The sequence below is a fragment of the Ochotona princeps genome, chromosome 32 (genome assembly GCF_030435755.1).
Source record: "Ochotona princeps isolate mOchPri1 chromosome 32, mOchPri1.hap1, whole genome shotgun sequence".
Taxonomy (NCBI): Eukaryota; Metazoa; Chordata; class Mammalia; order Lagomorpha; family Ochotonidae; genus Ochotona; species Ochotona princeps.
Window position 1 is genome coordinate 7,161,422 of NC_080863.1, and position 25,735 is coordinate 7,187,156.

General features: G+C 57.0%; 2 protein-coding genes across 3 annotated transcripts; one reads left to right on the forward strand and one right to left on the reverse strand.

Moving 5' to 3' along the window:
• Positions 1-2,644: 2,644 nt before the first annotated feature.
• PHYHIP (phytanoyl-CoA 2-hydroxylase interacting protein) lies at positions 2,645-9,877 on the reverse strand. 2 transcript variants are annotated; one of them, XM_058657570.1, is made up of 5 exons: positions 9,782-9,877; positions 8,048-8,232; positions 6,776-6,950; positions 5,104-5,221; positions 2,645-3,851 (listed from the first exon to the last, which is right to left on the reverse strand). In XM_058657570.1, exons 2-5 carry the CDS (start codon positions 8,210-8,212, stop codon positions 3,317-3,319), a joined length of 993 nt encoding a protein of 330 aa, XP_058513553.1. In that variant the 5' UTR covers positions 8,213-8,232; positions 9,782-9,877; the 3' UTR covers positions 2,645-3,316. The 2 variants fall into 2 exon arrangements, with proteins under 2 accessions (XP_058513553.1, XP_004591430.2); XM_004591373.3 differs by lacking the exon at positions 9,782-9,877 and having other exon boundaries at positions 8,048-8,572.
• Positions 9,878-19,741: 9,864 nt separating this feature from the next.
• POLR3D (RNA polymerase III subunit D) lies at positions 19,742-25,197 on the forward strand. Its single transcript, XM_004591372.3, has 9 exons — positions 19,742-19,882; positions 20,103-20,272; positions 21,027-21,070; positions 22,436-22,587; positions 22,749-22,873; positions 23,002-23,170; positions 23,462-23,727; positions 24,379-24,531; positions 24,734-25,197. The coding sequence occupies exons 2-9, from the start codon at positions 20,108-20,110 to the stop codon at positions 24,854-24,856; spliced, it is 1,197 nt and encodes a 398-aa protein (XP_004591429.2). The 5' UTR covers positions 19,742-19,882; positions 20,103-20,107; the 3' UTR covers positions 24,857-25,197.
• Positions 25,198-25,735: the final 538 nt, after the last annotated feature.

Consider the following 25,735-nt stretch of genomic DNA (forward strand, 5'->3'; position numbering starts at 1 on the left):
GGGATAGGGTAGAGCTGGCATTGAGGTGCCCTAGCCCTTCTGCAGGAGACAAGTGTGGCCCCCAAAGTTGGAGGGGAAGGGGTTGAACTTTTCTCTGGGAGCAGCCCAAGCCTGGTAGTCACAAGCCCTGGCTGCGTCCTGCCTGTGATAGTGGCCTGGTCCCAGCACAGCTGCCTGCCAAAACCAGAAGAGACATCCAGTACAGTCTGTGAGGCAGCCAGAGCATGGAAGTTACTGTGCCCCTGTGCAGTAAGGAAGGTTGGGGCCCTGCTCTGCCTGTTCTGCCAGCCTCACGTGTTCCCCAGCGGTGGAGGGGTCCACAGCTCCACCGTCTGCTGGCTGTGTGACCCAAGGTGAATCACTTCCCATCTCTGTGCCTGGATAGAAACAACCCTGCTCCCCATGACGGGTGCTCCCAGCAGCCCAGTGCTGGCCATGTGCCAGGGGTGGCCATCTGGACAGAGCAAGGGGAAGCAGGCTGTGTGGAACAGGGCCTTTCTACCGTCCCCTGCTTCTGCCCCATGCCTGCGTCTCCCACCCAGGGGACTCTGAGCCAGGTTCTTTGCCCAAGAAGCCCTAAAAGGTACACCAAGGAAGACTGAAATGCACCCCTCCACAGGAGGAGGCATCCTGGGCAGGTCAGGAGCGGGGAGCCTGCAGTCACCCTGACCTTGAACTTCTGGACAACAGGTGCTCCTTCGCAATCAGCCTCCCCAGCATATGGTACTCCACAGCACCCCCTGGCATTATCCTGGACTACGCAGCATGGGGGTGGAGGCCCCTGGGAGACACCATTGGTCCCTGCACCATTGGCTTGCACACAGGTGAAAGAGACCTGGGGATAGGGCAGTCCCATGGGAAGATTCATGTTTCCTGGTCCAGCCCTCAGGCACTGCCTGCTACCTGCAAACTTCCGCCACCCCGATCACTTCTTTGTGCTTTATTTTCCTCATCTGAGAAGTGGAGACAGTGCTGCTCAGGGCCAGTGTATGCACCAAGGGGGTAAAAGCCCCTCACAGCAGGCTTGCAAGCCAGAGCTTCCTTCCTGTCTCAGGGAGGCGGTGCCCAGCCTCTCAGGGTGACACAGGCATCTGGCCCTGAGTCAGACTGACTGTTCTGGAACTGCTCCCTTCTGCAGAGGCCATACATTTGAATAGAAGGACAGGCACAGACGCAGGGGTGACTCAGAGCTGCGGGAGGGGGCAGGGGCACCTGCAGCTCCGGGGGTGGGGGCAGGGGGCGGGGAAGGGAATTCCAGCCATCCGGACTGAATGGTGCAGTGTGCAGGCCACAGCCGTGATAAGGGCAGCACATTGGGACTGGCAGGGATGGAGGGGCGGCCTCCAGGCTCCAAGAGGCTTCAGCTTCCCCCTGTGGAAACTTTGATGACCTTCAAAATCCCCTTCTAAGCTGAAGGTGTGAGTGCATGTATAGCAGGGTCTGGGTACATCATTGGAGATGATTCCAGGTGAGCTGATCTGGGGGCCGTCCCCACGCCAAGGGGGGGACACAGCTGCCCTGCGCCCCTGCCCCAGCTTCCTGGAGCCCAGCGCAAGCTAGTGCTGTATTTTTAGCGTTTGTTGATCCTTCCTGCAAAAGTCTTGTGTTGCAAGTCCTGTCAAAGAATGGGAGGAGGATATTAGGGAGTGTGTGTGTGTGTGTGGGGGGGTCTTTAGGAGTGAGGAGGTCACCCTGGTAGTGCCCCCAGGACCGCAGTGCTTGCCTCTGACCTGAGACCCAGGGCTGTGTGTGCTCCTCAACACCTCCGCCTCACCAGACACTGACCTGGGGACTTCAGCTGGCTTAGTGCCTGGAGCTCCAATCAAGAACTGGCGAGAGCCAGCAGCTGCCGCCCAGCCTTTGCAACCCAAGCAGACAGAGGCAGCCAGGTCCCTCGGGCCAAGGTGGTTTTATTGGTGCACATGGCAAGCACAGCAGAGGCGGGTGGGCCCTCCGGCCACAGGGGGCACAGCAGGGGCGGGGCGGGGAGAGGGCCTCAGGGGACCACGGTTCTCTCCTTCTCCACCCAGACCTCCCATGGAGACAGCTGACCACACCACTCCCTGGCCAGAGGGAAGGTGGGTCGTGTCACCCTGCCCTCTGAGAGCACAGCCTTGCTGGCCCCTTCCGCCAGCTCACCCCCAGAAAGCCACTGGGGATGGGGGAGGGGGCTGCTTTTTCCTCCATCAGTCTCGGACATGTCCACTGTCGTGGTGACTTGCACCACAGTAGGCAGCAGGAACTTCACAAGGATTCTCCCAGGCAGCAGGGTGGCGGGGCAAGTGATGGTGGGGAGGGAGGGAGGGTGGCCGAGCAGCATCCACAGCCCAGGACTCACACACTCACACACATACACACACACACACACACACAGGAACACAGGGTGCTGTGGCAGAGTGAGCGAGCAGAGTGCATGGCTGGCTGAGGTGACACCCCCCCACACAAGTCCTCCCTCTCCACGGTGGGGCCCCCATCAGGGTATGAGGTGGCCCCTTCCTAGCTGAGGAAGAGGCAGGGTTCCTTCTGGGTCTCAGGGGTCTCCTCCCCCTCCTTGACCCCAGTAGCTGCAACTGTAGCAGCAGCCGCTGGCGCTCCCTGAGCCGGGAGAGGCACACTTGGGGTACGGTGAAGTATGCAGAAAAAAAAGTGGGGGAGGGGGTGGAAGTCCCAACAGCTCGGAACCCCCAGAGCCGAGGGAGGGAGGGTTTCTTTCTAAAGCGCAGGAGGAGCGTTCATGTGGGCAGGGGTAGGAGGGCGGGGCAGCTCTCCCATGCAGCAAGTCAAGGGGGCACAAGACTATTTATATGGAAGGAAGGGGCAGCCCAGCTCAGTGGGAGGGGTCATTCTGGGGTGGACCTGAGTGGGGAGGGGCTGAAGAAGGGCACGTCCCACAGCTCTCTGCATCTCCCGGGGAGCAGTCCAGCTTCACGTGCCAGGTGCGTGTGTGCGTGCGTGCGTGCGTGCGTGGCTTTTGGCCCAGAGATGCTTCCCAGGTTTGGGAAGTGCAGGATGGGGTACCCAGAGGAAGGGGGAATGTTCCGGAAACCCTGCCTGCCGAGGCTAAGAAGCCTCCCAAAGTCCACTGAGCCTGAGGGGTGGGCCCTGCTGACCACCACCTGTTGCGTGGGATGCCAGGAGGTGGTAGAGGGGCAGATGGGGTGGAATGGAGGGAATGGGCTGGCGGGGAGGAGGGGGGCAGAGGAGAGAAAGCCAATTCTCTGAAAGTCTGCTAGCCATCTGCCTGCTGCCTGCCAGCCTTCTCTCCCCAGCGCCCCCAGCCGAACCCGGAGTGGGCGGTGGTGGCGGCGGGGCACCCCTAGCGGCCCACGCTGATGTTGCACGTCTTGCAGCTGGGGTCTTTCTTGGCATCGGCTGTGGACAGGCTCATGAGCTGGTGCCCGCTGATCTCGCCCAGGGTGCCCAGAGACAGGTCGACAGGCTCCGTGTAGATGATCTCCAGGATGAGGTCCTGGGCATGGCGGAAGACCAGCTCCCCATCCTCCACGCTGCAGGTCAGGAACTTGTTGCAGGCAATGTCCAGGAGGGGCAGGCGGTCACGGCAGAAGCGGTCGCCCAGGGAGCCCTTGGGCGCCAGCACAAGGATGGCATAGTGGTAGGCCGTGTACATGCAGTAAAAGTCCGCGAAGTAGAGGTTTGTGCTGGGGTTAAAGAGGCGCTGGGCGGGGATCTGGAAGCGCCAGCGGCCGTAGGGGGAGTCCTGCGGAGGCTGCCCGGTGTTGAATTCGGTGTTGCAGCTGAAGAAGACGCCGTGGAGCATGCCGCTGGTCGGAGAGCCATGGCTACCGCTGTTGTCCTTCAGGTAGGGCTGCAACATGTTCCCGCAGTGGGTCCTGCGTGGCCAAAAGGACTCCACTTAGGCAGGCTGCGGGCTGGCTGTGTGCTGAGTGCAGCCAGGAGGAGGAGGGAGGCAGCCAGCCAGCTGCTCTTCTCGCCCACCAGCAGGCTGCCTCCACTGGTCACAAATAAGACAGTTCCAGAATGCAAGTTTGGGAGGGACCTGGGACAGGCTCACCTAGCCCACTCCTGTGCAGAGATCTGTCGGCCCCCACACCCACCCAGTTGAAAGTCCCACCAGCCGCTGGTGACTGACAAAGCCCCTGGCAGGCACCTTCTAGGAACAGCCTCCAGCCCTGGGATTCTTGCTTCTGCCTGACCTGCCCTCCCCTCACCTTCTCCTCCTTCAAGTCCAGCATAGGGCTCTGTTCTTCCCCTCCTCCCTCCCGGGAACACCAGGAATTTGCCTTGTACAAATATTTGCTAGCTTACTATGCACAGGACCCTGAGTTAGCTCTACAACGAGGTGCACTAATTATGCTGCAGCTCCCAGACTGTCTTTGTGACCGGACTCTGAGGATTCCTGCAGGGGGCGCTGCGTCTTTATCCATGGTATCACTATGGTTATCACCTGGGCCCTACCTCCCCTTTTAATGCAAGCGCTGAAGCCCTCTCTGCCCTGGGGTGGGTTGAGTGCTGTGGCAGCTTGCCCTGGCTCTGGCATCCTATGGAACCAGACTTGGAGCAAGGTCCGCAGGCATGTCAGGGAGGGTGGACAACCTGGTCTTGCCTCGCCCTTGCTTCTCCCTGGCTCCACTGGATAACACCATCCTTGCAGGCCTCCAGTGCCCCACCCAAGGGCACGGGTTTGATCTTGGATCGTCAGCTTACACTTATGTGGGGACTGCCAAACCTTTCCTCTTTTCCCCCCAAGTGCACACATGCAAATGAGACTGGCTACTGTGCTTGGACAAAAGGTGCGGGAGCACCAGCTCACCTTGAAGTCCTCTCCCTTGCCTCCACAGCCTGCTGATCACCTGTGATGCCTGCCTATAACCTCCAGTCTCCCTGGCCAGCACCCAGTTTGCAGACTCCCAGCATCGTTTATCCCATACTCCTCTTACTCTGTCTCCTTTGGCCACAGGACCTAACCTGGAAGACAGATGCTCCATGTGGTGCAGCCTCATGGAGTCCCACTCGCCCAGCCTTGTCCCTGAGCCCAGTCCCAGCTCAGAGGCAGCCTGGCTAGATGAGGGTGTGGGGTGGTGTCAGACAGTCGGGGCAGGGGTTTGTGGAGGAGGAACGTACCTGGCGTGCTGGAAGTATTCCTTGTGGTGGTTGCGGTAGAAGACAGCGAAGCGCAGCATGCGGCCAGCGATCTGCTCCGCCTTCTCCTGGAGCTGGGCCAGGTGCTCCTTGGCATAGTCTGCAAGAGCCCGGGTGGATTCAGGGGCAGCTAAGGGCTGCCCTCTGAGGGCCTGCAGCCCCCTCAGCTCTGACTACATCAGCCCCTGCTCACCTGCACCCGCCCTCCGAGCGCCTGCCAGCCACCTTCTCATCCTCCTGCAGATGAGAGGAGTCTCAGACTTAGCCGGGAGCGTGCAGAGCTGCACGTTGCTGTTAGTGTCACCTCTGCACCCTCATTGCCAAAGACTTGGGGCTCTCTGTATCGGGGAGGACCCTGCCTCTCACCCCAGGCCACCCTCGTGTGGAAAAAGAACCAGCAGATGATTGAAGGACAGGAGAGGGACAGTCCTTTATGTCTAGCAGGTGGGGAAGCAGGCTGCCAACGTGTGAGCCAGCTGTGATGACAGGTGGGAGTTCTGAAGGAGGAGGCTGGGCAGACCGGAGCCCCCAGGCCTCTCACATGGTGTGGATAGACCAAGGTGTGGGTCAAGGGTATTGGGACTCTATGTCTCTGCAGGAGCCTGGGACACCCACTGGGTGGGACACTTTAGGGAGTAAGCCAGGAAACTCTTGCCTTGAGGGGGTTTCCTGCAGAGAGTGGGACTTGGCAGGGAACTGAACAGAAGTGGCCCTGGGAGAACAACACGGGCAGCCCAAGGAGACTCGGCTGAGCCTTGGCGGAGAGGACCAGCTGCTGCAGCCTTGGCAACTCGGGGCCAGGCCTGTTCCCTGCTCAGTCCTTCCTTGTGACTCACAGAGATCCACAGTGCCTCCCAGCATGTGGGAGGAGTGAGTTCAATGCCAGGGTGGAGGCGGGGTCTTATCCTGGGGGGTCCTCAGTGACCCACCCCAGCATGAGGAAGCCCAGGCTATGTTCCCACAGGAGTGTGCAGAGAGCACAGTGGTGGTGTTGAGGGGGTGGAACCAGGAGCAATGAATAGGGATGCCTTCCCAGACAAATAGGATCAACTCAGCATGAAGCCACAGATGCAGGTCGGATCAACAGGGTGGGGTCTGCCCATATGAGGGACCTGGAGGCCACCATGCCAAACACAACAAGCCAGGCACAGGGAGGATGAACGCACGCACTCTTGTGTGGGGCGACCCGGTTCGTAGAGACTAAGTGAAGTGGTGCATGCCAGGAGCTGCGGGGTGGGGGTGGGATGGGAACGGAGGCTTGCCGTGGGAGCATCTGTGACAAGATGGAGAAGTCCCAGATGTTGGCTCTACCCACAGCCACATGGGTATAGTCAGCAGCCCTGAGCCACACACTTCCAGAGGGCCCAGAGACTGGAGTTTTCTAAGTGGGTAGTACTTGTTCCAATTCAATGCGGTGCCCTTCATGGGAAGGGAGTTGCCAGTACACCTGTGGTGCCTGTTTCAGCCTTGGCACTGAAGGAATGGCAGCCTTGGCAGGTGTGTCTCCCCACTGGGGCCTCCGGCTGGTGCCTCCAGTGGCCTGCAGGCATCCCCAGGACTGAGCGGGATTCAGAGCAAGCCCTGCCCTTGTCTTGGGGAAAGTGGGGATCGGGGCTGCAGAGGTAGCAGTGGAGGGAGGTGGGGGCGGCCTCACCTCCTGTGCAGAACTCCACGGTCTCGCTCCAGCCTGACACCAGGTACTCGCCATCACTCTGCTTCACGGCTGTCTGCACCGCCACGCTGTACTCTGTGCGTGGGCTCAGGAACCAGTGGCCCCTCACCGTCATGGGCAGCGGCACTGCTTTGGCCACCAGCTTGGTGGGCACATCCTGAGGAGTGGGTTACAAATGGAGAACCCGGAGTCAAATGGTGGGAGACCAGGCCCCATCACACTGGTCCCCACAGGTCCTCTCCTGTTCTCCCTGAAGGGGAGGGCCTGGGTTTCAGGGATTCAGTAGTGCCCACCTGGGTACCCCCGACTCCCCACTTTGGGATGCCACATTCCTGCAAACAGCAAGTGGTGATGGCACAGCTGGACATTCTCTGGCCCTCGTTCTCCTGGGACGCAAGGACCAGGCCCCGGGGAGGAGGCCCACAGAGAAGAGGGCATGAACACATCTTGGTTTCTGAGGAGGCTTCCAGAGCTCAGCGCACAGGCAGCACCGTCTCCACGGCAACCGCAAATGCTGAGAAGGCAGGGAGGAAGGGAAAAATCTGCCTTACTCCTGGGGGGCGGGGGGAGGAGTGGGAGGGGACGGTTCAGGGGGTGGCATCGCACATTTGTGTCACCGTGGCAACTGGCCTGCCAAAAGACACCCAGATGAGGAGAGCCGGCTTGTAACCCACATGGCCACTGGGGCTGTAAGGCCTGAGGACCAGCCTCGTCTGTCTCACCCTCTGCCTCCTCCCCACCCACCAGCTGTGGATAGCAGGGGAAGGGGCAGGGAGGGCTTCCTCTCACCCACCAGGTACCCCGGCTTCAGCCTGGGAGGAAGCAGGGAGGATACTGCAGAAAATTATCCCTCTCACCTTCATTTTCTAAACCAGGCAAACTGTCAGCCAGGAGTGGCCAAGGGACAGCGAGAAAGGGAGGCAGGCCTGGGAGGTAAATGGGGTGCCCTGCTCAAAGCCATGGGGCTCAGCAGCAGGCTGCTGCTTTGTCAGAGCCTGCAACCGACATCACCCCCCTGGTCCGGGCCCCGACTCTGTCACAGCACGCACTCATTTTGGCCCTGTGCCAAACGCCACGCAATCATTCCTCACTGGGTCCCCTGGGTGTTATGGTTTCCCGGTCACCCACCAACCTGGGGCTCAGAGCTGGCCAAACCCAAGATGGCACAGTGCAGGTGCAGCTGGGCCTTTGATCCCCAGATCCTTCCCGAGGGTAGGAAGCAGGGGAGGGGTCCCCAGGACGCCCTCTGCTCACCCGGTGCTTGAACTTGTTGGAGTTCTTATTCTCCTTCTTGTTGAGATCGATGAAGTAGTGGGTGACCCGCTCCAGGTCACTGTCACCCATGGCCCAGGAGATGCGGAATGAGTCACAGGTGATGTTATTGATCTCGATGCTGTGGGGGGTGGACAGTAGCTCCATGCTCCCCTGTGGTGTGGCCCCTGCAAGGATCCGCATGGGGAAGAATTCACACCCCCTCCTGTTCCCTCCATCCCCGGGCAACCTTGGGGGGCACCACTCCCCACTCCTGCCATGCACCTATTTCATGAACCTGATGGGAATCAGCACACGGGGGGAAACAGAGCAGCAGTCGGGAGGGACCCAGGATGGGTGGAATGCTGTGTCCAGGCCGGGGACCAGGGTGAGGGTGGGGATTGGAGGGATGGGGAGGGGGCTCTCTGTCCTCCTTGGATGGAGGGGTCTGCAGTGCACATGACACCTGCCAGGTGGCCGAGATGGTGGCAGTGCTGTGAACGCCCGCCGGGCAGGGACAGATTTGCAGCAGATGGAGCCGAGGAGGGAGGGGGCCTTCAGCCAGCAGGCGTGAAAAGAGAAAGGGGTGGGGGTGGAGAGCACGGGTGGGAGGCGTGGGAGAAGCAGGAAGCACCTGCGGAGAATCTGGGGGGCAGGAGACAGGTGGTGGCAGCCAGGAGGCTGGGGGTACCAAGACCCTTGGGGATAAGGCCTGCCCTGGGTCTCCCCCTGCCCTGGGTCTCCCCCTGCCCTGGGTCTCCTGGGAAGTCAGGGGGTGACTCAGTCAGGGTCACAATCATGCAGAACAAATGCTAGGTAAGGTCACATGGTACGTTCATGGTGAGAGGGGGGAAGCATGGGCCCCAGCCCCCTTCAAAGCTGTGTTTTTTGGCGATTGCTTGTTCCCTCCGGGAAATCATTAGCTCTCACTCACTGGATCATTTCCCAAACTCCATCCCTGACAAGCCTCGCCCTAAGGATGCACTTCCATGACCCCATTCCGCAGATGAGGGAACTGAGGCAGGGAGATGCTCCAGCATGCCTGAGGCCACACAGCCAGCCGATGATGCGAGCTTTTGAGTCCCAGCCCTCCATGATGAAGCTAGGGTTGAGCACCCCTCGTGTGTGTGTGTGTGTGTGTGTGTGTGGCCCACGCATCATGCATGTGCATGCCCAGACACATATTTCCACTGTTGAGTTCTCCTTTCCTTTCAAGGAATTGCATTTTCTCACACCTCCCACTCCTTTACTTCCACCCGCACATCTGGTGCTTTTCCAGGTAGGAAAGGACCACCGTGCCACAGCCGCTCAGGCTTGCGCTCCGGTTAGGAGGAGCCTGGCTGTGACTCTGACCTGGCTCCCTGGAATTCCAGGCCTCCGGGGGACAGCAGGGAGAGGGCGGACAGATGGCAGCTCCTCCAGGGCGTGTACTCTGGCGCTTTCCCTGTTCCTTCCTCTGGCCCAGGTCCCGGCCGACACGGCCAGGCTGAGGGGTCACCTCTTCTCTCTCTCTTCCCTTCTCTTTCTCTGTCCTTTGCCGAGGCACTGGGAATGTGAGCCCCTTGTGCCTGCAAAAGCAGGTACTTTTATTTATAGCTTCTTGCAGATCCAACCCACACTTTCCCAGCAATTAATCCTGCTCCTGAGCCTGGCACCTCTACAGTAACCTGTGGGCTGCCTGAAGTGGAGAGGAGGGTGGTGTCACGGAAAGGGGGAAGGCACCATGACCGTCCTTACCTGCCTTAGGTGTCACTCAAGTCCTGTTTTCTTCTTAGCCTCCCACCTAGAGCCGAAAGCCAGGGAGGGAGGGTAGGTTCTGTGCGTGGGGAAATCTGATGTTAACTAGGCATCGGGAGGCTACGGGGTCCATCCCAAGCTCCAACAGAACTGGCTATGTGGGAACAATCCTGTGATGACGGACCTACCTGTAATTGGCAGGGAGGGGTGGGGGAGCAGTTGGAAGTTTCCATGCCTGGCTGGAGCGCCCCCGAGAGAACACACGTATGCCCCCTGCATGCCCACGCTCACACGTGAACCTTCTGCACTCCCACCCAAGAGACCTGAGTGTCCCCGTGCCGCCCCCCTCCCCTTACAAGTGAGGCAGCCTGTGCCTGGTAAGTGACACTCCTGATTCTAGGAGAGCCAGGATGGGCATGAACCCAGTTGCTGCATGCCCAGGCTATGAAGCTTGGGTCAAAAGCAACACCCACATTCCCTTATGAACCCAGCCCACGGCAGGCACGTACACGCCCGCACGCAACCTGCACACACACTGAGCACACCCACTTCTCCGCCCCCCTCACTCCCACACATCCAGGTCTCTCTTGCCATCCGACCTTGTCTACAGATGCCCGCCCCCAAACACACACATCCCTGGCATTCCCCTCTCGCCAGGCTGTCGCCTCCACACAGACACACATGTGTTCGGGTCCACGGGCTCAGGCACACACACGCATGCACGCACTCCCTCCTCTTAAGCCATATTTGGGGAAACGAGAAAAGCCACGGGCAGCAGCAACATGCATGCGCGCCGCCCCCGCAAGAAGGCACGCAGCCCCCTACGCCTGCCTGCGCACACATGTACATCCACACACACGTCAAACCACCCTCTCCTCGCCCCCCCCCCCCAGCGCCCCAGCTTGCACATCCTGGTATTTGCTTTCGAGTCTCCCTTCCTTGGGCTTAGAGAGTCACACAGACACTTTGAACACGGGGCTTGCCTCTGCACACACTCTGGCAGCCCAACAGGTATAGTCCCACAGACCTGCCACGGGCCACGCCGTGGCTCCCCTCACTGCCCACCCCATGCTGCCCAGGAGTTGTACCTTGCCACAGAGAGTCTCTTTCGGCAACAGACTCAACTATGCACACCCCAAGTGGCCTGTCCACTCCCAGCCCCCACCAACCCTCCTGCCTCCCGATGCCCATGCACTCATAGACCCCCCAATCACCACACACACAGTCTTCGATGTGTGTCAGAAAGCCATGTTCCCCAATATGTCAAAATCCACGCACATTCATCATCCACACTGGTGCCCTGAGCAATGCCTGAGGAAGAGCTGCCCCAGCCCACTCTCCCCGTTGGCATAGCTGATTGCAGCAGAATGGTCACGGGGAACTAACTGTGGGGCCCTGAAGGCTGGAGCCAGCTGGGAAGCTCTTTGCCAAGTGCCTGGAGGTGGCATGGAGTGGGGAACTGGAAGGGACAAGGTCGCTGGGCCCAGCCACCCAGGTGGGCACCCCTTCTCCTCACAGGGCAGGGGCATGAAGGACCCCAGTTCCTCTCCGGTATAGACCACAGGATGCTCACCTGTCTCCACGGGACTCTGCAGAGGAGGACGTGGCCAGGCGGAAGAGAGACAAGACCTCCTTGTGGCTGAACTGTCCAGGGCACAGGGTGGCGGGAAAGGAGGACAGCACGGATACCCGGGTCACACGTAGTGGTGTGCGCTCGTCCTCTCTGGCGCTACCCAAGAGGCAGCTTCCATGCCCCGCAGGCAGGCAGCTCCTGGCAGGCTCTCCGCAGCTCCTGCTGCCGCCACCGCTGCCTCCCCTCCCGTGGGGGGGAGAGCGATGATCCCCAGCCGAGCGAGCCGCGAGTCGGGGCGCGCAGGCAGAAGAGGCAAGAGCGAAATCCAAGCAGCGAGGTGGAGAGGCTTAGAAGGGGAGAGAGAGAAAGAGGGAGAGAGAGAGAAGAAAACGGGAGAGCCAGCCGAATCTGGCTCCACCAATGGGATCCGCGGCTGCACAGCGTCAGGTGATAGTCAGCAAGCTGGGTCCTTGCTGGCGGCGGCGGCTGGGTGGGAGGGGAAAGGGCAAAGTGGCCCTGGGGAGCCTCGCAATGACCACCTCTCCTCGACAGCTGCTGCCACCTCACCCCTCTGCTTCCAGGACATAGCGGTGCTCCCCCGCGCAGAGTCCCTCTAACACCCCCGCCCCTTGGAAACCTTCAGACTTCAACGCCAAGCTTCCAAACTTTAGAATGCTGGGAGATGGGCGGAGCTTAGCCCAACGGCCTGGGGCCCTCTGGAATCTGTTGGGGGCAGGTGTGGCGAAAGGGCAGGGAGACCTTGCAGGGGGGGTGGAATCTAGACGGGGCCTGTGAGATGGGGGGAACTCCTGTGCACAGCTTAATTTTTCCCCGGTGTTGGAGGTACTTTCATTGGTCCCTGGCTCCTTTTCTTACCAACGCCACCAAGAGATGCTGATCTGCAGGCCAGGGAGAAGCTGGCCTGCAGCCCAGTGGCCCTTGGGTGTGTTGGGGAGAATGAAGGAAGGGTTAAGGAGGCGCCTGCGGAGCCTGGGTGGCCTCACCCAGCACACCATGCATGCATCCAGAGGAAACATTCCTAAGGCTGTTCCACCACTAGGAGCAACAGCATTCCAGAGTCTGTGCTGGGGGTGGAAGGGTGTGGGCTCTGGCTCCATCACCTGCTGGCTGCCGCGTGACCTTGGGCAAGCCACAGCCTCCCGGGAGGGAGCTTCGGTTTCTTCACATGTCAAATGGGACCACACGAGCTTCTTGTCGGTCATGGGATGCATTTATTACGTAACGGACTTCACCCTGGGCTTGCCTCATTCTCCGAGCCAGCCAGCATCACCTGTCATCACTGCTGACCACATCTGCCTGTGGCAGAGGACCACCCACCACCTTCTGCTGGCACAAGCAGACTTGTAGGCGACATGGTTATGGTGCCAGAGGTCTTCCAAACTTCTAGTGGGAAAAGCCCGATGTGATTCCAAAGTGCTCTGGCATCCAGATCAACATGTTTTCAGTTCATGCTTTCCCGGGGACTTTTTTTAAAGATTTATTTATTTTTATTGCAAAGTCAGAGATATACAGAGAGGAGGAGAGACAGAGAGGAAGATCTTCCATCTGACAATTCACTCCCCAAGGGAGCACAACAGCCAGTGCTGTGCTGATCCAAAGCCAGGAGCCAGGAGCCAGGAGCCTCTTCCAGGTCTCCCACACGGGTGCAGGGTCCCAACTGCTTTCCCAGGCCACAAGCAGGGAGCTGGATGGCAAGTGGAGCTGCCGGGATTAGAACCGGCGCCCATATGGGATCCTAGTGCGTTCAAGGCGGCGAGGACTTTAGCTGCTAGGCCACCGTGCTGGACCCTCCTGGGGACTTTTGAAGACTCCACATGCAACAATTAAGTGGCAGAGTATAGGCAAGGTTTCAGAGAGGAAGTGCCAGCTTCAGGCAAACAGTGTGTCGCCAGTCCAGGTGCGGGGGGGTGGTCAGTGAGAGGCGAGGACCACGGAGAGGTTAGAGTGTTCACGTGGGTGTGGGCAGCTGTGCAAGTCTGAGCAGATCCTGAACCGCAGGACACCCTGTGCTGGCAGGTGCCCTCCCCCGACAGGATGAATCAAACACTCCCTGGCCGACCCCACCCATCGCAGCCCCGTGCTGAGATGTTGAAACTCCAGAGAGAGGTGCCTAAGTAACTGCCTATCACCTGGCGTCTGGCATCTGGACATGGGAGGATGGCAGGGGTCCCGGGACTTGGCAGCCCCTGCTAGGACAGAAACCCATCATGACACCAGATCTGCCCCTACCTTCTCAGGATGTGGTGCGTAGGTCACGTGAGCTCCTGGCTCCCTGGCCCTTTGAGAAGGTATGTGCGAGCATGGCAAGGTGAACTCTCTTGGGGCACCTGCCTCTTCTCGCTGGTGAGGACTCTTTGGGAGGGAAAGAGAGAGGGGGAAAGAATGAACTTACGCAAGTGCAAACTGCCAAGACACCCTGCTGCTGGGTTCCCATGTTAAGAGCTTTCACTATACACGTCCTATGAAATCCTTGCAGGATAGGAACATCTCCCTTTAGAATTTCAGAAGGGTGAGCATTGAGCTTCGTGGGCAAGACACTGTATCCCATGTTCAAATGCTTGGCTTTCATCGTGGCTTCTGTTCCCACTAATGTGCACCCTGGGAGGCAACAGGTTCAAGTATTTGGGCCAGGGCACTCAGATGGAAAAACCCAAAAGCAGCTCCTGGCTTTAGATCAACTTACCTCTGGCCATCGAAGCCATTTGGAGAGTGAACCAGCAGATCAATCTCTCTCTCTCTCTCTCTCTCTCTCTCTCTCTCTCTGTCCTTCTCTTTCTGTAACTCTCCATTTCAAATGAAAATTTAAAAAAATTTTTGTTTTTGACCATTCAGAAATATGCACGTAATAGATGTCATTTATTACTAACAGTAGAGCTAAAGTGTAAACTTGCTTCAGAACCTTCTCCCAGTTATCAACATCTTTTCATCACACTATCTCTCCATCATCTGCAACTGCTATCCTATATTCTTTTTGTTAGGTTATGGAACTGATCTCCTATTCTGTGACTATTGTTGTCTGTTCTAAACAAAGCTGCTGCGAGCCTCTTTACAGCAAAACCTCTCCCCTTTCCTTCATTACATTTCTCATAAAACGCTAAGGTGTATGGACTTTCTTTGAATACAGATTCAGACAAGCTATAAAAACCCCTTATGGAGAAATGTGAACCTGAACTGGATGTTTGGTAATATTTTGGGGTTGTTTCTTCTAACAGTAATATTGATTTTGAAAGACATTTTATTTCATTGAAAATTACAGAGAGGAGAGAGAGAGACAGAGTTCGAGCACCCAACCAGTGGTTTATTCCATAGATGGCAGTAAACACTTGAGCTATCTTAGGCTTTTCTCAGGTGCATCAGCAGGGAGCTGCATCGGAAGTGGAGCAGCTGGGACTTGAACTGGTGCTCATATGGAATGTCAGTGCCGCAGGCAGTAGCTTTACCCACTATGCCACAACGCCAACTCTTACTGCATTCCTATTTTTTTGTCTCAGGGAGTTTCTAATCTTTAGAGATACATATTGTAATATTCATGGGTGAGTTATATAACATCTGTGATTTGTTTCAAAACAATCCCAGAAAAATGGGTGGCAGTAGGGGGGAAACAAGGAGATGGTTAAGGCTGGGGACTTTGGGATTCAATCACCTATTCTCTCTCCCCGGGGGGCCTGGTGTGCAATTTCCACAACAAGTGCTCCATTTAAGCTACAGTGGTAAGGAGCGCACTCGGTAAGGACCAAGGCAGCTCCAGGAATGGGGCTCGTCAAACACTGGTGAGAGGCGGACTCTCAGCCTCCTTGATGACAGGGAGGGACACCGGCATTTGAGTCCGAAGGAGACTGAGTGCAAAGCAGGGACTCTGCACCGTGCGAGGGCAGGGCCAGGACGGAGGCCGACACATCTGAGCATCAGGTTGCCTGCCAGAAGCACAGGCAGCTTGCCGCTCGCTTCTGCACGTTCTAGCGCGTTCCCCACGGCTGCCCTAAGTGCAGCGATGCTCTGGGCTGAGGAAGCAGGTGCCCAGGCAGGCCATAAAAACAGCGGCCTACGGTGGCACGTGCAGAAGAACCGTGCAGATTTCCCAGGGCATATTGGCTTTATGTTATGGGTATTTCACATCGGCATCCCTTACCAGTTGTTTAGTTTTGAATTTAATAAAGTATATGAAAACGACTGTAAAAACTCAACATGCTTCTAAGCTAAGGAATAGAATAACATTTTTTTTTTTTTTTGGTTAGCATTTTAAAAATAAGAATGAGCATTGTGGCACAGCGGGTGAAGCTGCCCCGTGGGGTACTCACATCCCTTATTTGAGCCCCTGGTCCCAGTCCTGGCTACTCTTGTCCCATTTCAGTTTCCTATTGATGTGTCCTAGGAGGCAGTGGGGGATGGCTCCTGCGTGAGGGGGTTGTGTGGAGTTTTGGGCTCCTGGGCTTCAGCCTGGACCAGCCCTGACTGCCTAAAGTATTTGGGGAGTAAAACAACAGCTGGAAAAAGCCAAACCTTTCCCCTTGCTCTGTCTCTCAGGTAAAAATCAATAAACGAACATTAAAAAAACAACAAATTTTAAGATGTGGACAAGGCGGAACTATCAAAGAATGCTAAAATGCAATAGGAGAGACATTAATGAAATATCAGAGGGACAAATGATTCCAAGGGAAAAAGCTAGGGAAAAACAAGAGAATTGCAAGTGAAACGAGACACAGAGGGACTCCTAAAGACGCTTCTGACGGTACTGCTGCTAATCTGCAGTAGTTCCTCTTCATGTCATCTTTCCAATGGTCCTCAGAACTCACAGGAACCTAGGCCTGGCACTGTGGGGTAGTGGGTTAAGTCACCACCTGTGACACTGGTATTCTACTTTGGAGTGCTGGTTTGTGTCTCTAAGTCACTTGGCTTCTCATCCAGCTCCCTGCCTATTTCTGGGAAAAGCAGCAAGAATGGCTCAAGGACCTGGGCTCCTGCTGCCCACCTGGGAGACCCAGATTAAGCTCCTGTCTCCTGCCTTTGGCCTGGTCCAGCCCTGGGCATTGCAGCCATTTGGGGAGTGAACCAGCAGACGGAAGGTCTCTCTTCCTTCTCTGTCTCTCCCTCTTTCTCTGTAACTCTGCCTTTCTCTTTCTCTCAAAGACTTACTTTCATTAGAAAGTCACATTCACAGAGAGAAGAGACAAAAGATTTTCCATCTGCTGGTTTACTTCCCAAGTGCCCACAACGGCTGGAGCTGATCTGAAACCAGGAGCCAGGAGCTTCTTTCAGGTCTCCCACGTGGGTGCAGGGTCCCCAGGCTTTGGGCTGTCCTAAACTGCTTTCCCGGGCCACATGCAAGGAGCTGGATGGGAAATGGGGCCGCTAGGATTAGAACCAGCGCCCATATGGGATCCCAGTGGGTGCAAGGCAAGGACTTTAGCTACCAGGCTACTACGCCGGCCCCCTTCCGGCGTATTTTTTTTTTAAAAGAAAATAAAAGTATAGCATTTATAAACATGTATAGCACTTGTTACAAACACTTCATAATAATGCCTATGATTCTATATGTTTTTATTGTTGCAGTGCACTCAATTTTTTTTTTTTTTTTGAATTTGAAAGGCAGAGTTAAAAAGAGAGGAAGAGGGAGAAAGAGATCTTCCATTTACCGGTTCAGTAGCTGCATTGGCCAGGGCTGGGCCAGGCTGAAGCCAGGAGCTGGAACTCCATCCCAGCCTCCCAAGTGGCTGACAGGGACCCAAGCACTTGTGCCATCTTATCCTGCTTTCCTCGTGCCATCAGCAGGGAGGAGGATCAGAAGTGGGGCAACCAGGGCCGGAACTGGCACTCATGTGGGATGCCGACCCTGCAGGTGACAACTACATGTGCTACACCACAACGCTGGCCCCAGAGAGTGCATGTCTACCTACTAAGAGCAAATGACCGGGACAGCGTGCTGCGCTCTGCCAGCAGTCACCCACACAGCTCGTGTTGGCTGCCTCCCTGGATGCCACCCTTGTCTTATCTTCAACATCCTCTTCCTGCACTCCTGGCGGCTACAATACAGCTCGCCGTGGCTGGTTCATCTATGCACTCTGTACAGCAAATGAAATCACCCCAGAATGCATTTGTCAGAACGCACGTCCCTAGTTGAGTGCCTGGGTATTTTTGGTGACGTGTTTGAAAGCCATTTAGCATATGAAGAACCGTAATGTGCGAGTTCAGACTGGCCCTGTGGAAATGTGGCAGTTTCTCCTAAGCCTTTGCAGACAGCTAACCCTACAACCCACCCCTTGCACTCGCGGGCACTTATCTTAGAGACAGGATGTGGCATTACACACCAGCCGCGTGCGTGTATTCAATGCAGCTTGACCCCCTAACACCCCCAAAACGGGAAGCAATCCCGATGGCTCCCCAAGGGTGAACGGTGCCACACTCCAAGCATACTCAGCAAGGAAAAAGAAAAAAAGGAACGAACAGGAACAGTGCGTTGGAGCATTTCCAAGAAATGCTGCCGAATGGAAAGAAAAAAAAATTAAAAAACCACCCAGCCATCCATCCTACAGAGTCCCATACTGTCTGCCTCCATTTATGTAACACTTCTGAGAAGAACAAAATTATAGAAATGGAGAACGGATTCGCAGTGAGCAGAGCGGATGGAGAGTGGTATTACAGGAAAGGCACCTGGCAGGAGCCTCGGGCACACACGAACGTCACCAGGGTCAGCTTCCTGCCCGTGATCTCTGTGACGCGCAGAACACAGGGCCTCCAGTGGGAGACCGTGGCTAGGGAGACCCAGGGGAAGTTCCACGATCACTGCTTCAGCCTGGCCTAGTGGTCAGTCACTTGGGGCACGGACCAGTGGATAGACGTGTTCTGACTTCCAAATAAATAAATAAATAATAAAATCAGTGCGTGCCAACGTGGTAGCTCAACAGGCTCATTCTGCACCTGTAAGTTCTGGCATCCCATATGGGCTCTGGTTCACGTCCTGGATGTCCAGCTCCCTGCCGATGGCCGGAGAAAGCAGCAGAAGGTGGCCCAAAGCCTTGGGAGCCTATCCCCACGTGGGAGACCCAGAGGAAGCTGCTGGCCGCTAGCTTCTAGCTTTGGATCAGTTCAGTTGAACCAGTAGCGGAAGATCTTTCCTCTCTTTGTAACTCTCACTTTCAAATAAAAACAAATCATATATATAAAAAAACAGGCATACAAGAATTACCCATCGGGCTCGGCAGCGTGGCCTAGTGGCTAAGGTCCTCGCCTTGATCCCATATGGCCGCTGGTTCTAATCCCGGCAGCTCCACTTCCTCTCTATCTCTCCTCCTCTCAGTATATCTGACTTTGTAATAAAAATAAATAAAAAAAAAAGAATTACCCATCTGGTATCATAACAGACAGGTGAGAAGGAGTGGACAAAATTATGGTATAACATAAGAGCTCTGTGAAAGGGACTGAATATATTACAAGGAAATGGTTTCTTTTCCTCTAACATTCCTTAATGTTAAAAGATGTTTTCATATATTCCATCTCGTGGTTCACTCTCTGTGTGAACAAGCCAGGAGCCAGGAACTCCCAGGTGGACAAGAGTGCCTTGACCCTTGGCCAACCCTCAGCTGCTTTCCTAGGCGTGCAAGCAGGCAGCTGGATAAGAAGTGAAGCCAGGACTTGAACCTGTGCCCATATGGGCTGCAGATAAGGCAAGCGCCCCTTAAAGGGCAATTTTCTAATGTTCATCAGAGTCACATTAAAACTTTCTTAAACCTTCAAATCCTTCCACGTTTTGACCAAGGTCGCACACTGGGCTCATATGGTCATGAGGAGCCCAGGACGGGTGGGTGATCGGGCAGCGGTGGGCCCAGGCTCAGCTGCTCCAGAGGCGCCCATCGCCCAGCACCCACAAGGCGTCAGCCCCAGAACTCCATGGGGGCGGCTGGGAGCCGGGGCCAGGGTGTTGCCTGCTCCCTCCCTCCCCGCGGCAGTGACTGCGCCAAGGTCACCGCAGACAGCCCGCGGGGAAGGTTCTCACAGACTCGGGAAGCCCTGACTGTGGATCCGGGTCTGGCTCTCGGTCCCCGCGCCCCATCCCGAGTCACGCGACCCCACGGCTCCCTGCGCTACCGAGTCGTGGAGAAGTCCCACGTTGGATCCTGGAATTCGCCCAGGCGCTGCCTTCACCTCGGTGACCCCAGCACCCCTTTAGTCGGACTCCAAGAAGCCCTCTCCCGCAAGCGCCACAGCGTAACCACAGCCCAGGTCGGTCTCCCCCGTTTTCTCCCCCTCAAGCCAGCTTTTTCGCCCTCTCAACCCAGCTTTTCCCGACTCCGGGAAGAACCGGGAAGAGAAGGCGGAGGGGAAACGCAGACACCGCCTAATAAATACTGTGACTTGGCCCCGCCCCCTAGCGTCACTTCCGCCCCACGCCAAGATGGCGTCGCACGGGCCTTGCCACGCAGACTTCCGCCCGGCGCGGAGAGCGAGGGTCGGCGGCGAGTGGAGGCGGCGGTGAAGCGCGTTGGGCACGCGGGTGTGGAGCCGCAGTAGGGGTGTGTCCCTGCCTCGTACCTGGTCGGGGGCTCGGGGGGACGAGGACGGTGTGAGCCACCAGGCCGGGGAGCGGCGCCAGCGTGGGAAGGGGAGGAGCCGAGACGCCCCCGGAGGGCCGAGCTCAGGGGCGGGATGTGGGGTGGAGTGCGAGCGGCCGGCCACGTGGGTGGGGTTCCGTGTGGCTGCCGTCGAGTGACTCTGTCGCCCCTTGTCTTCCAGGCGACATGTCGGAAGGAAACGCCGCGGGCGAGCGCAGCGCTCCGGGAGGACCCCGACCCCTCCTCTCCGGGGCCCGGGGGCTAATCGGGCGGCGGCCAGCGCCCCCTCCCACGCCGGGCCGTCTGCCCTCCATCCGCTCCCGGGACTTGACTCTCGGGGGAGTCAAGAAGGTATCCCCGCCTCCCCTCCGCACACATACCCTGAATTGTTGAGAAGCTTGACTGGGCCCCACACCAAGTTCCTGGTGGTGGTGGTGGTGGAGGGGCTTGGGGTTCAGCTCTTGTGCCTGTGTGAGGGCCCTGTCTGCAAGGAGCTGGAGGGGAACTGCTATGTACCACATGGGAGGCCCGTGCAAGGCGGAGGATAAGCCAGTTGAGCCACGGCTCCCAGATTATTCCAAAATTCCAGCTTTGCAGCCTGGCACATCCTAGACAGGGCACTGGAGCTCTGTCAGGGTTGGGGGTGACCAGAAGTGATGACAGGGTGTGAAGCAGCCGGCTTTTAAAGACTCCGCTTCACCTAGGGCAAGCTTTGGTGCCAGGTCTAATGGTGTCACAGTGTGTGGGTGTGCTGTGGTCCCCGCTGGAGCCAGGCGGCCACGACTGCCCCTGTGCTATCTGTATAGTAGATTGCGGGTGAGCGACGACAGGAAATGGCAGGCCTTTGCATGTGTGTAGACAGTCCTAGAGGGTCTCCATTCAGAGGGTGGGCAGGTGCTAGCCGAAGCCCAGTTTGCGGTGTGTGACTGCTGCCACCGTGGCGGTGTCTGTCTAAAGGTCTGACAATGCTGTGGTGTGTGCGGAAGAGCCTCAGGGTGGTCTTGGGCCCTAGAAGATGCCCACTGTGAGGACGGGGCGTTTGTCCTGTATTTTAGGAGGTCAAGACGTAGCAAACCAGTGATTCCCGGCTGCATTTTACTTTCAGAAAACTTTCACTCCCAATATCATCGGTCGGAAGATCAAGGAGGAGTAAGTAACCGAGGGCCTCGTTTTGTGGCTCTGAGCTTGGCGGCTGTCGGGAAGGGGCTAGGTGATGGCTCCTCTGTGTGTGTGTCTCTCTGAGATTTATTTATCTTTATTGGAAAGGTAGATTTACAGAGAGGAAAGATGTAAAGAAGGGTCTTCCATCTGTTGGGTCACTCCGCAAGTGGCCACAGTGGCTAGAACTGAGCCAGTTGGAAGCCAGGAGCCAGGAGCTTCTTCTGGGTCTCCCACATGGGTGCAGGGTCTCAAGGCTTTCAGCTGTCTTCAGTTGCTTTCCTAGGCCACAAGTAGCAAGCTGGGTGGGAGGAGGAGCAGCTGGGTACCAACCTGTGACTATATAGGGTGCTGGAACTAGCAGGTGGAGGATTAGTCAGTTGAGCCGTGTTGTTGGCCCATTTAGTTCTTTTTGCTAGTGGTTGTTAACTTTGGCCCTCAGATGACCCTGTTAAAATTTTTTTTCAAGATTTGTTTGAATGGTAGAGTTACTAGGAATGGGTTGCGGGGAATGCCTTCATTTGCTCGGCATTGTGTTCATTCTCAAATGCCTGTAGTGGCTATGGCTCGGCCAGGCAGGAGCCGGAAACTTCTTCCTGGTCTGCCACGTAAGTGCAGGGGCCCAAGAACTTGGGCCATCTTCTGCCGCTCTCCCAGGCACATTAGCAGGGAGCTGGGTGGGAAGTGGAGCAGATGGGACACGAACCCATTCCCATGTGGAATTGTGAGCCTTGCAGGCAGCAGGGTAATCCACCCTGTCACAACGCTGACCCCGGTAAGGTGAAAAAGTGCAGGTGCCTGGTGCTTGGAAATTGCACTTGGCTTTGATTGCAGTATGCTGGAGTGATTCTCTTTTCCAGCTAGAATTAAGAGACAATAATTTAAACTAGGGGTGGGGGAATGCCCAGTGTATGGGCCATTTAAGACACACAAAATCATTTGGCCGTGCCGCATCAAGGCAACTGCAGGCAAAAGCTGAAATTTAATCGACCTACGTCAAGCTAGTGTTTAAGCTGGTCATTTTGTATGGCCCTTGAGTGATGTTATAAATGTGCAGATGACCCTTGGCAGAGATAAGCTGCCTTTCCTTTGGTTCAGACAGACAGGATTACACTTTCCCTTAAGTTCTGCCCCTTATGGCCTTTCTGCTTTTAGTCAATGTTGCCCCTCAGCCCAAAAAAATCTGTTTTGGTCAAGAAGATGAAGTAAGGCAGAGTGACCTTATCCAGGAAGCAAGGAAGGTGCTGACCTTGGGATGGCGTTCTCATGGGTGGTGGGGCTCAAGCTCCCCGATCAGTGGAGGAGTGTGTTGGAGCTAGTGCGGGCGGTTTCCCGGCATTCATTGGTCTTTCCCAGGCCCAAGGAGGAAGTGACTGTCAAGAAGGAGAAGCGCGAGAGAGACAGAGACCGACAGCGGGAGTGGCATGGCCGGGGCCGCGGCCGCCCGGAAGTGATCCAGTCCCACTCCATCTTCGAGCAGGGGCCTGCTGAGATGATGAAGAAGAAAGGTAACGAGGCAGGGGCAGGGGGTGCGGGGGCCAGTAATGGGCCCCAGTCAGGCTGTCCAGGAGAAGGCCGGCGCAGTGGACCCGCTCTGCAGCCCTTGTTTCCACCCAGGCTGTCAGCCTCCACCTAACGTGTTCCCACCGTACGGGGTGGTTTCCTGCAGGGAACTGGGATAAGACAGTGGACATGTCAGACCTGGGCCCCTCTCACATCATCAACATCAAGAAGGAGAAGAGGGAGACGGACGAGGAGACCAAGCAGATCCTGCGCATGCTGGAGAAGGATGACGTGGGTACTCGGAGGGTGGGGGAGGGCTGCTGGGGAACTCGTTGGCGGCCGGGGATCCGGATGGGCAGCAGCGGGCTCTCTGGTTAGACTGAGGTCTCTGTTGTGACCCTCCCGCTCTGCTCTGGCAGTTCATCGATGACCCCGGCCTGCGCAATGACACTCGGAACATGCCAGTGCAGCTGCCACTGGCACACTCGGGCTGGCTTTTTAAGGAGGAGAATGAAGAGCCAGATGTGAAGCCCTGGCTGGCTGGCCCCAAGGAGGAGGACATGGAGGTGGATGTGCCAGCTGTGAAAGGTATTGTGGGGTCATCACCTTCTCCAGGCTGTCCCCAAGAAATCCCTCCGGCCCGTCCTGAGGCTGCCACTCCTGGTGAAGTCCTCTTCCAGTCCAGCTGTCAAATCCGTGGGCTGGACCAGGAAGTGGCCACACCTCTGCTACAGGTCTTAAACGTGCCCTCTCACCCCTCTCCGTAATTGGCTCCTTGCTGAGCAGTCGCGGGATGGACTGGGGCACAGGGCTGGGCATGGGGAGGCAGCGCAGAAGACGCCCACTTGGTGTCTCTGCTGTGTTTGTCGCCCCGCGCAGTGAAAGAGGAGCCCCGAGATGAGGAGGAGGAGCCTAAGGCCAAGGTCCCTCTGCGAGCAGCCCGCAAGAGCCCGGGCCTGCCCAAGGACGTGTCTGTGGCGGAGCTGCTGAGGGAGCTGAGCCTCACCAAGGAGGAGGAGCTGCTCTTCCTGCAGCTGCCAGACACCCTCCCCGGCCAGCCGCCCACCCAGGACATCAAGCCCGTCAAGACAGAGGTGCAGGGAGAGGACGGGCAGATGGTGCTCATCAAACAGGAGAAGGACCGGGTAAGGCTTTGCCAGGACTCAGGTGAAACCCAGGAGTGCCGGGCCAGAAAGGGAGCTGCCCTGTTGGGGCAGAGCAGGTGTGCCACCCTCCCCACTGCCCATGCCGCCAGGTGGCACAAGCTTGTATTTTCAACCTCAGTGAGGGCCTTGGGACTGTATGCTTCCAGCCCCAGTTTCCTGTAGGTGTACCAGCTTTTTAGGATGAATTGTTCCAAACCTAAGCAGGTGCCTAGAAAAGTTCACAGAACATAGAGATAAAAGTTTATTTGGGTGCAGAAAATCTTGAAATGCATGCGTGTGGGTGGTCTCGAAAAAAAAAAATGAATGGAAATGCACATTATGAGAAACTGCCTGGCTTTCAGATGGTCCTGCACCAAAATTAACTTTCCGTTTTCCGCAGTCTTTTTTTACACCCACTTTGATGGGAGCGTGCACTCCCGAGTCCATCCCTCAGCTTTACCTGTTGGTATTCTGTCTGTCTGTCTGCCATGGGTTTTGGCTCTTCACCAGTAGCAGAAGGCCCCTTGGAAAAGGCCCTCGCTTGAGAGAACGTCCCTCTGGCCTTTGCTCTCAGTGCCTGCCTCCAGGAGATGGACTGGGGACTGTTGGTGGAAGATGGCCCAGTCTCCATGCCCCTCCCTCTCTCCGCAGGAAGCCAGGCTGGCAGAGAACGCTTGTACCCTGGCTGACCTCACGGAGGGTCAGGTGGGCAAGCTGCTCATCCGCAAGTCGGGCAAGGTGCAGCTGCTCCTGGGCAAGGTGACTCTGGACGTGACAATGGGCACCGCCTGCTCCTTCCTCCAGGTGAGCACCTCATACCACCCTGGGGGGGGGGGGGGCAGTGGGTGGGGGACAGACAGGCTCTGCAGGGCTGGAGCGGCGAGAAAGCAGGGCTGCTCGCCAAGGGGGAGTGTTGCTTAGTGCGCAGCACCCCGGCTCCGGTGCTAACACCAGTGGGTAGGGGGCCATGTCTGAGATTCTCATCCCTGCCTCTTGTCCCTTGCAGGAGCTGGTGTCTGTGGGCCTTGGAGACAGTAGGACGGGGGACATGACTGTCCTGGGACACGTGAAGCACAAACTTGTGTGTTCCCCCGATTTTGAGTCCCTCTTGGAGCACAGACACCGCTAGGCTGAGCAGATGGAGGAAGAATGGACTGCCCACGGCTGTTGCCTGCTGCAGACACCGTGTTCTGGAGGCTGTGACCCAGAAGGGGGCTGTGTGTGCACCCACTCCAGCCTTGAGCAGCCAGCCTCCCGGTTCTCCCCACAGGTGCCCCACGTGGCTCCCTCCCACATCAGGCAGCAGTGGCGTGGCGACCTTTCCACCACGTGGACGTGGCAAGTCCTTGCTGCTGGGGGCCTCGCCCTCACTATTTATTTTTCTATTTAAAATCTGCAGCCAAGGGCATCCTCTCAGTGGATGGTTGGCAGGGAAAGGACAGGCTCCACTTGGCACCGCAGGGCCACTGAAGGAGGGGAGGAGGAGGCCAGAGGGCCTAGTGCTTGGCCATCCTCCTCCTCCTCCTCCTCCCTGAAGCAGTGTGAGGTGGGGAGCAGGGATCGGGCCCAGACTTAAGTGCTCGGTCCCAGCTTGTCCACTGTTGATTCTGTGTTCATGGATGGACCCCCTAGTCTTCACGAGCCTCATGTGCCTCATCTGGAAAGTGGGGCTGGTACCTACCTCGCAGGTTGGTATGAGGACTAGGCAGAGTACTGTAGGTGACAGTTCCTTGCGCAAGGCCAGACGCACACCCTGTAGGCACTCAATAAATGCACATCGGTTCCGTTTGCTTGGCTGAGTCTACTTTCATATCAGATAGAGATTCCATGGCTCAGAAATGACCACTGTTGCGCACTCCCTGCTTTGGCACACTGGCTTCTTGTTTATGATTTTTAATTTTTATTGGAAAAGCAGATTTTACAGAGAGAAGGAGAGAGAAAGGTCTTCCATCTGTTGGTTTGCTCCACAGATGGCTGCAGCAGCTAGAGCTGAGCCAGTCCAAAACTT

Excerpts from the sequence above, each read along its gene's own strand:
- POLR3D (XM_004591372.3), top strand. The coding sequence starts at position 20,108 with ATGTCGGAAGGAAACGCCGCGGGCGAGCGCAGCGCTCCGGGAGGACCC. Across the intron at positions 21,071-22,435 it reads GGTCGGAAGATCAAGGAGGA|GCCCAAGGAGGAAGTGACTG; the intron begins GTAAGTAACCGA and ends GGTCTTTCCCAG. Across the intron at positions 23,728-24,378 it reads TCAAACAGGAGAAGGACCGG|GAAGCCAGGCTGGCAGAGAA; the intron begins GTAAGGCTTTGC and ends CTCTCTCCGCAG.
- PHYHIP (XM_004591373.3), bottom strand. The coding sequence starts at position 8,248 with ATGCGGATCCTTGCAGGGGCCACACCACAGGGGAGCATGGAGCTACTG. Across the intron at positions 6,951-8,047 it reads CCAACAAGTTCAAGCACCGG|GATGTGCCCACCAAGCTGGT; the intron begins GTGAGCAGAGGG and ends CCCACTCCTCAG. Across the intron at positions 5,222-6,775 it reads CGTGGAGTTCTGCACAGGAG|ACTATGCCAAGGAGCACCTG; the intron begins GTGAGGCCGCCC and ends GGGCTCTTGCAG.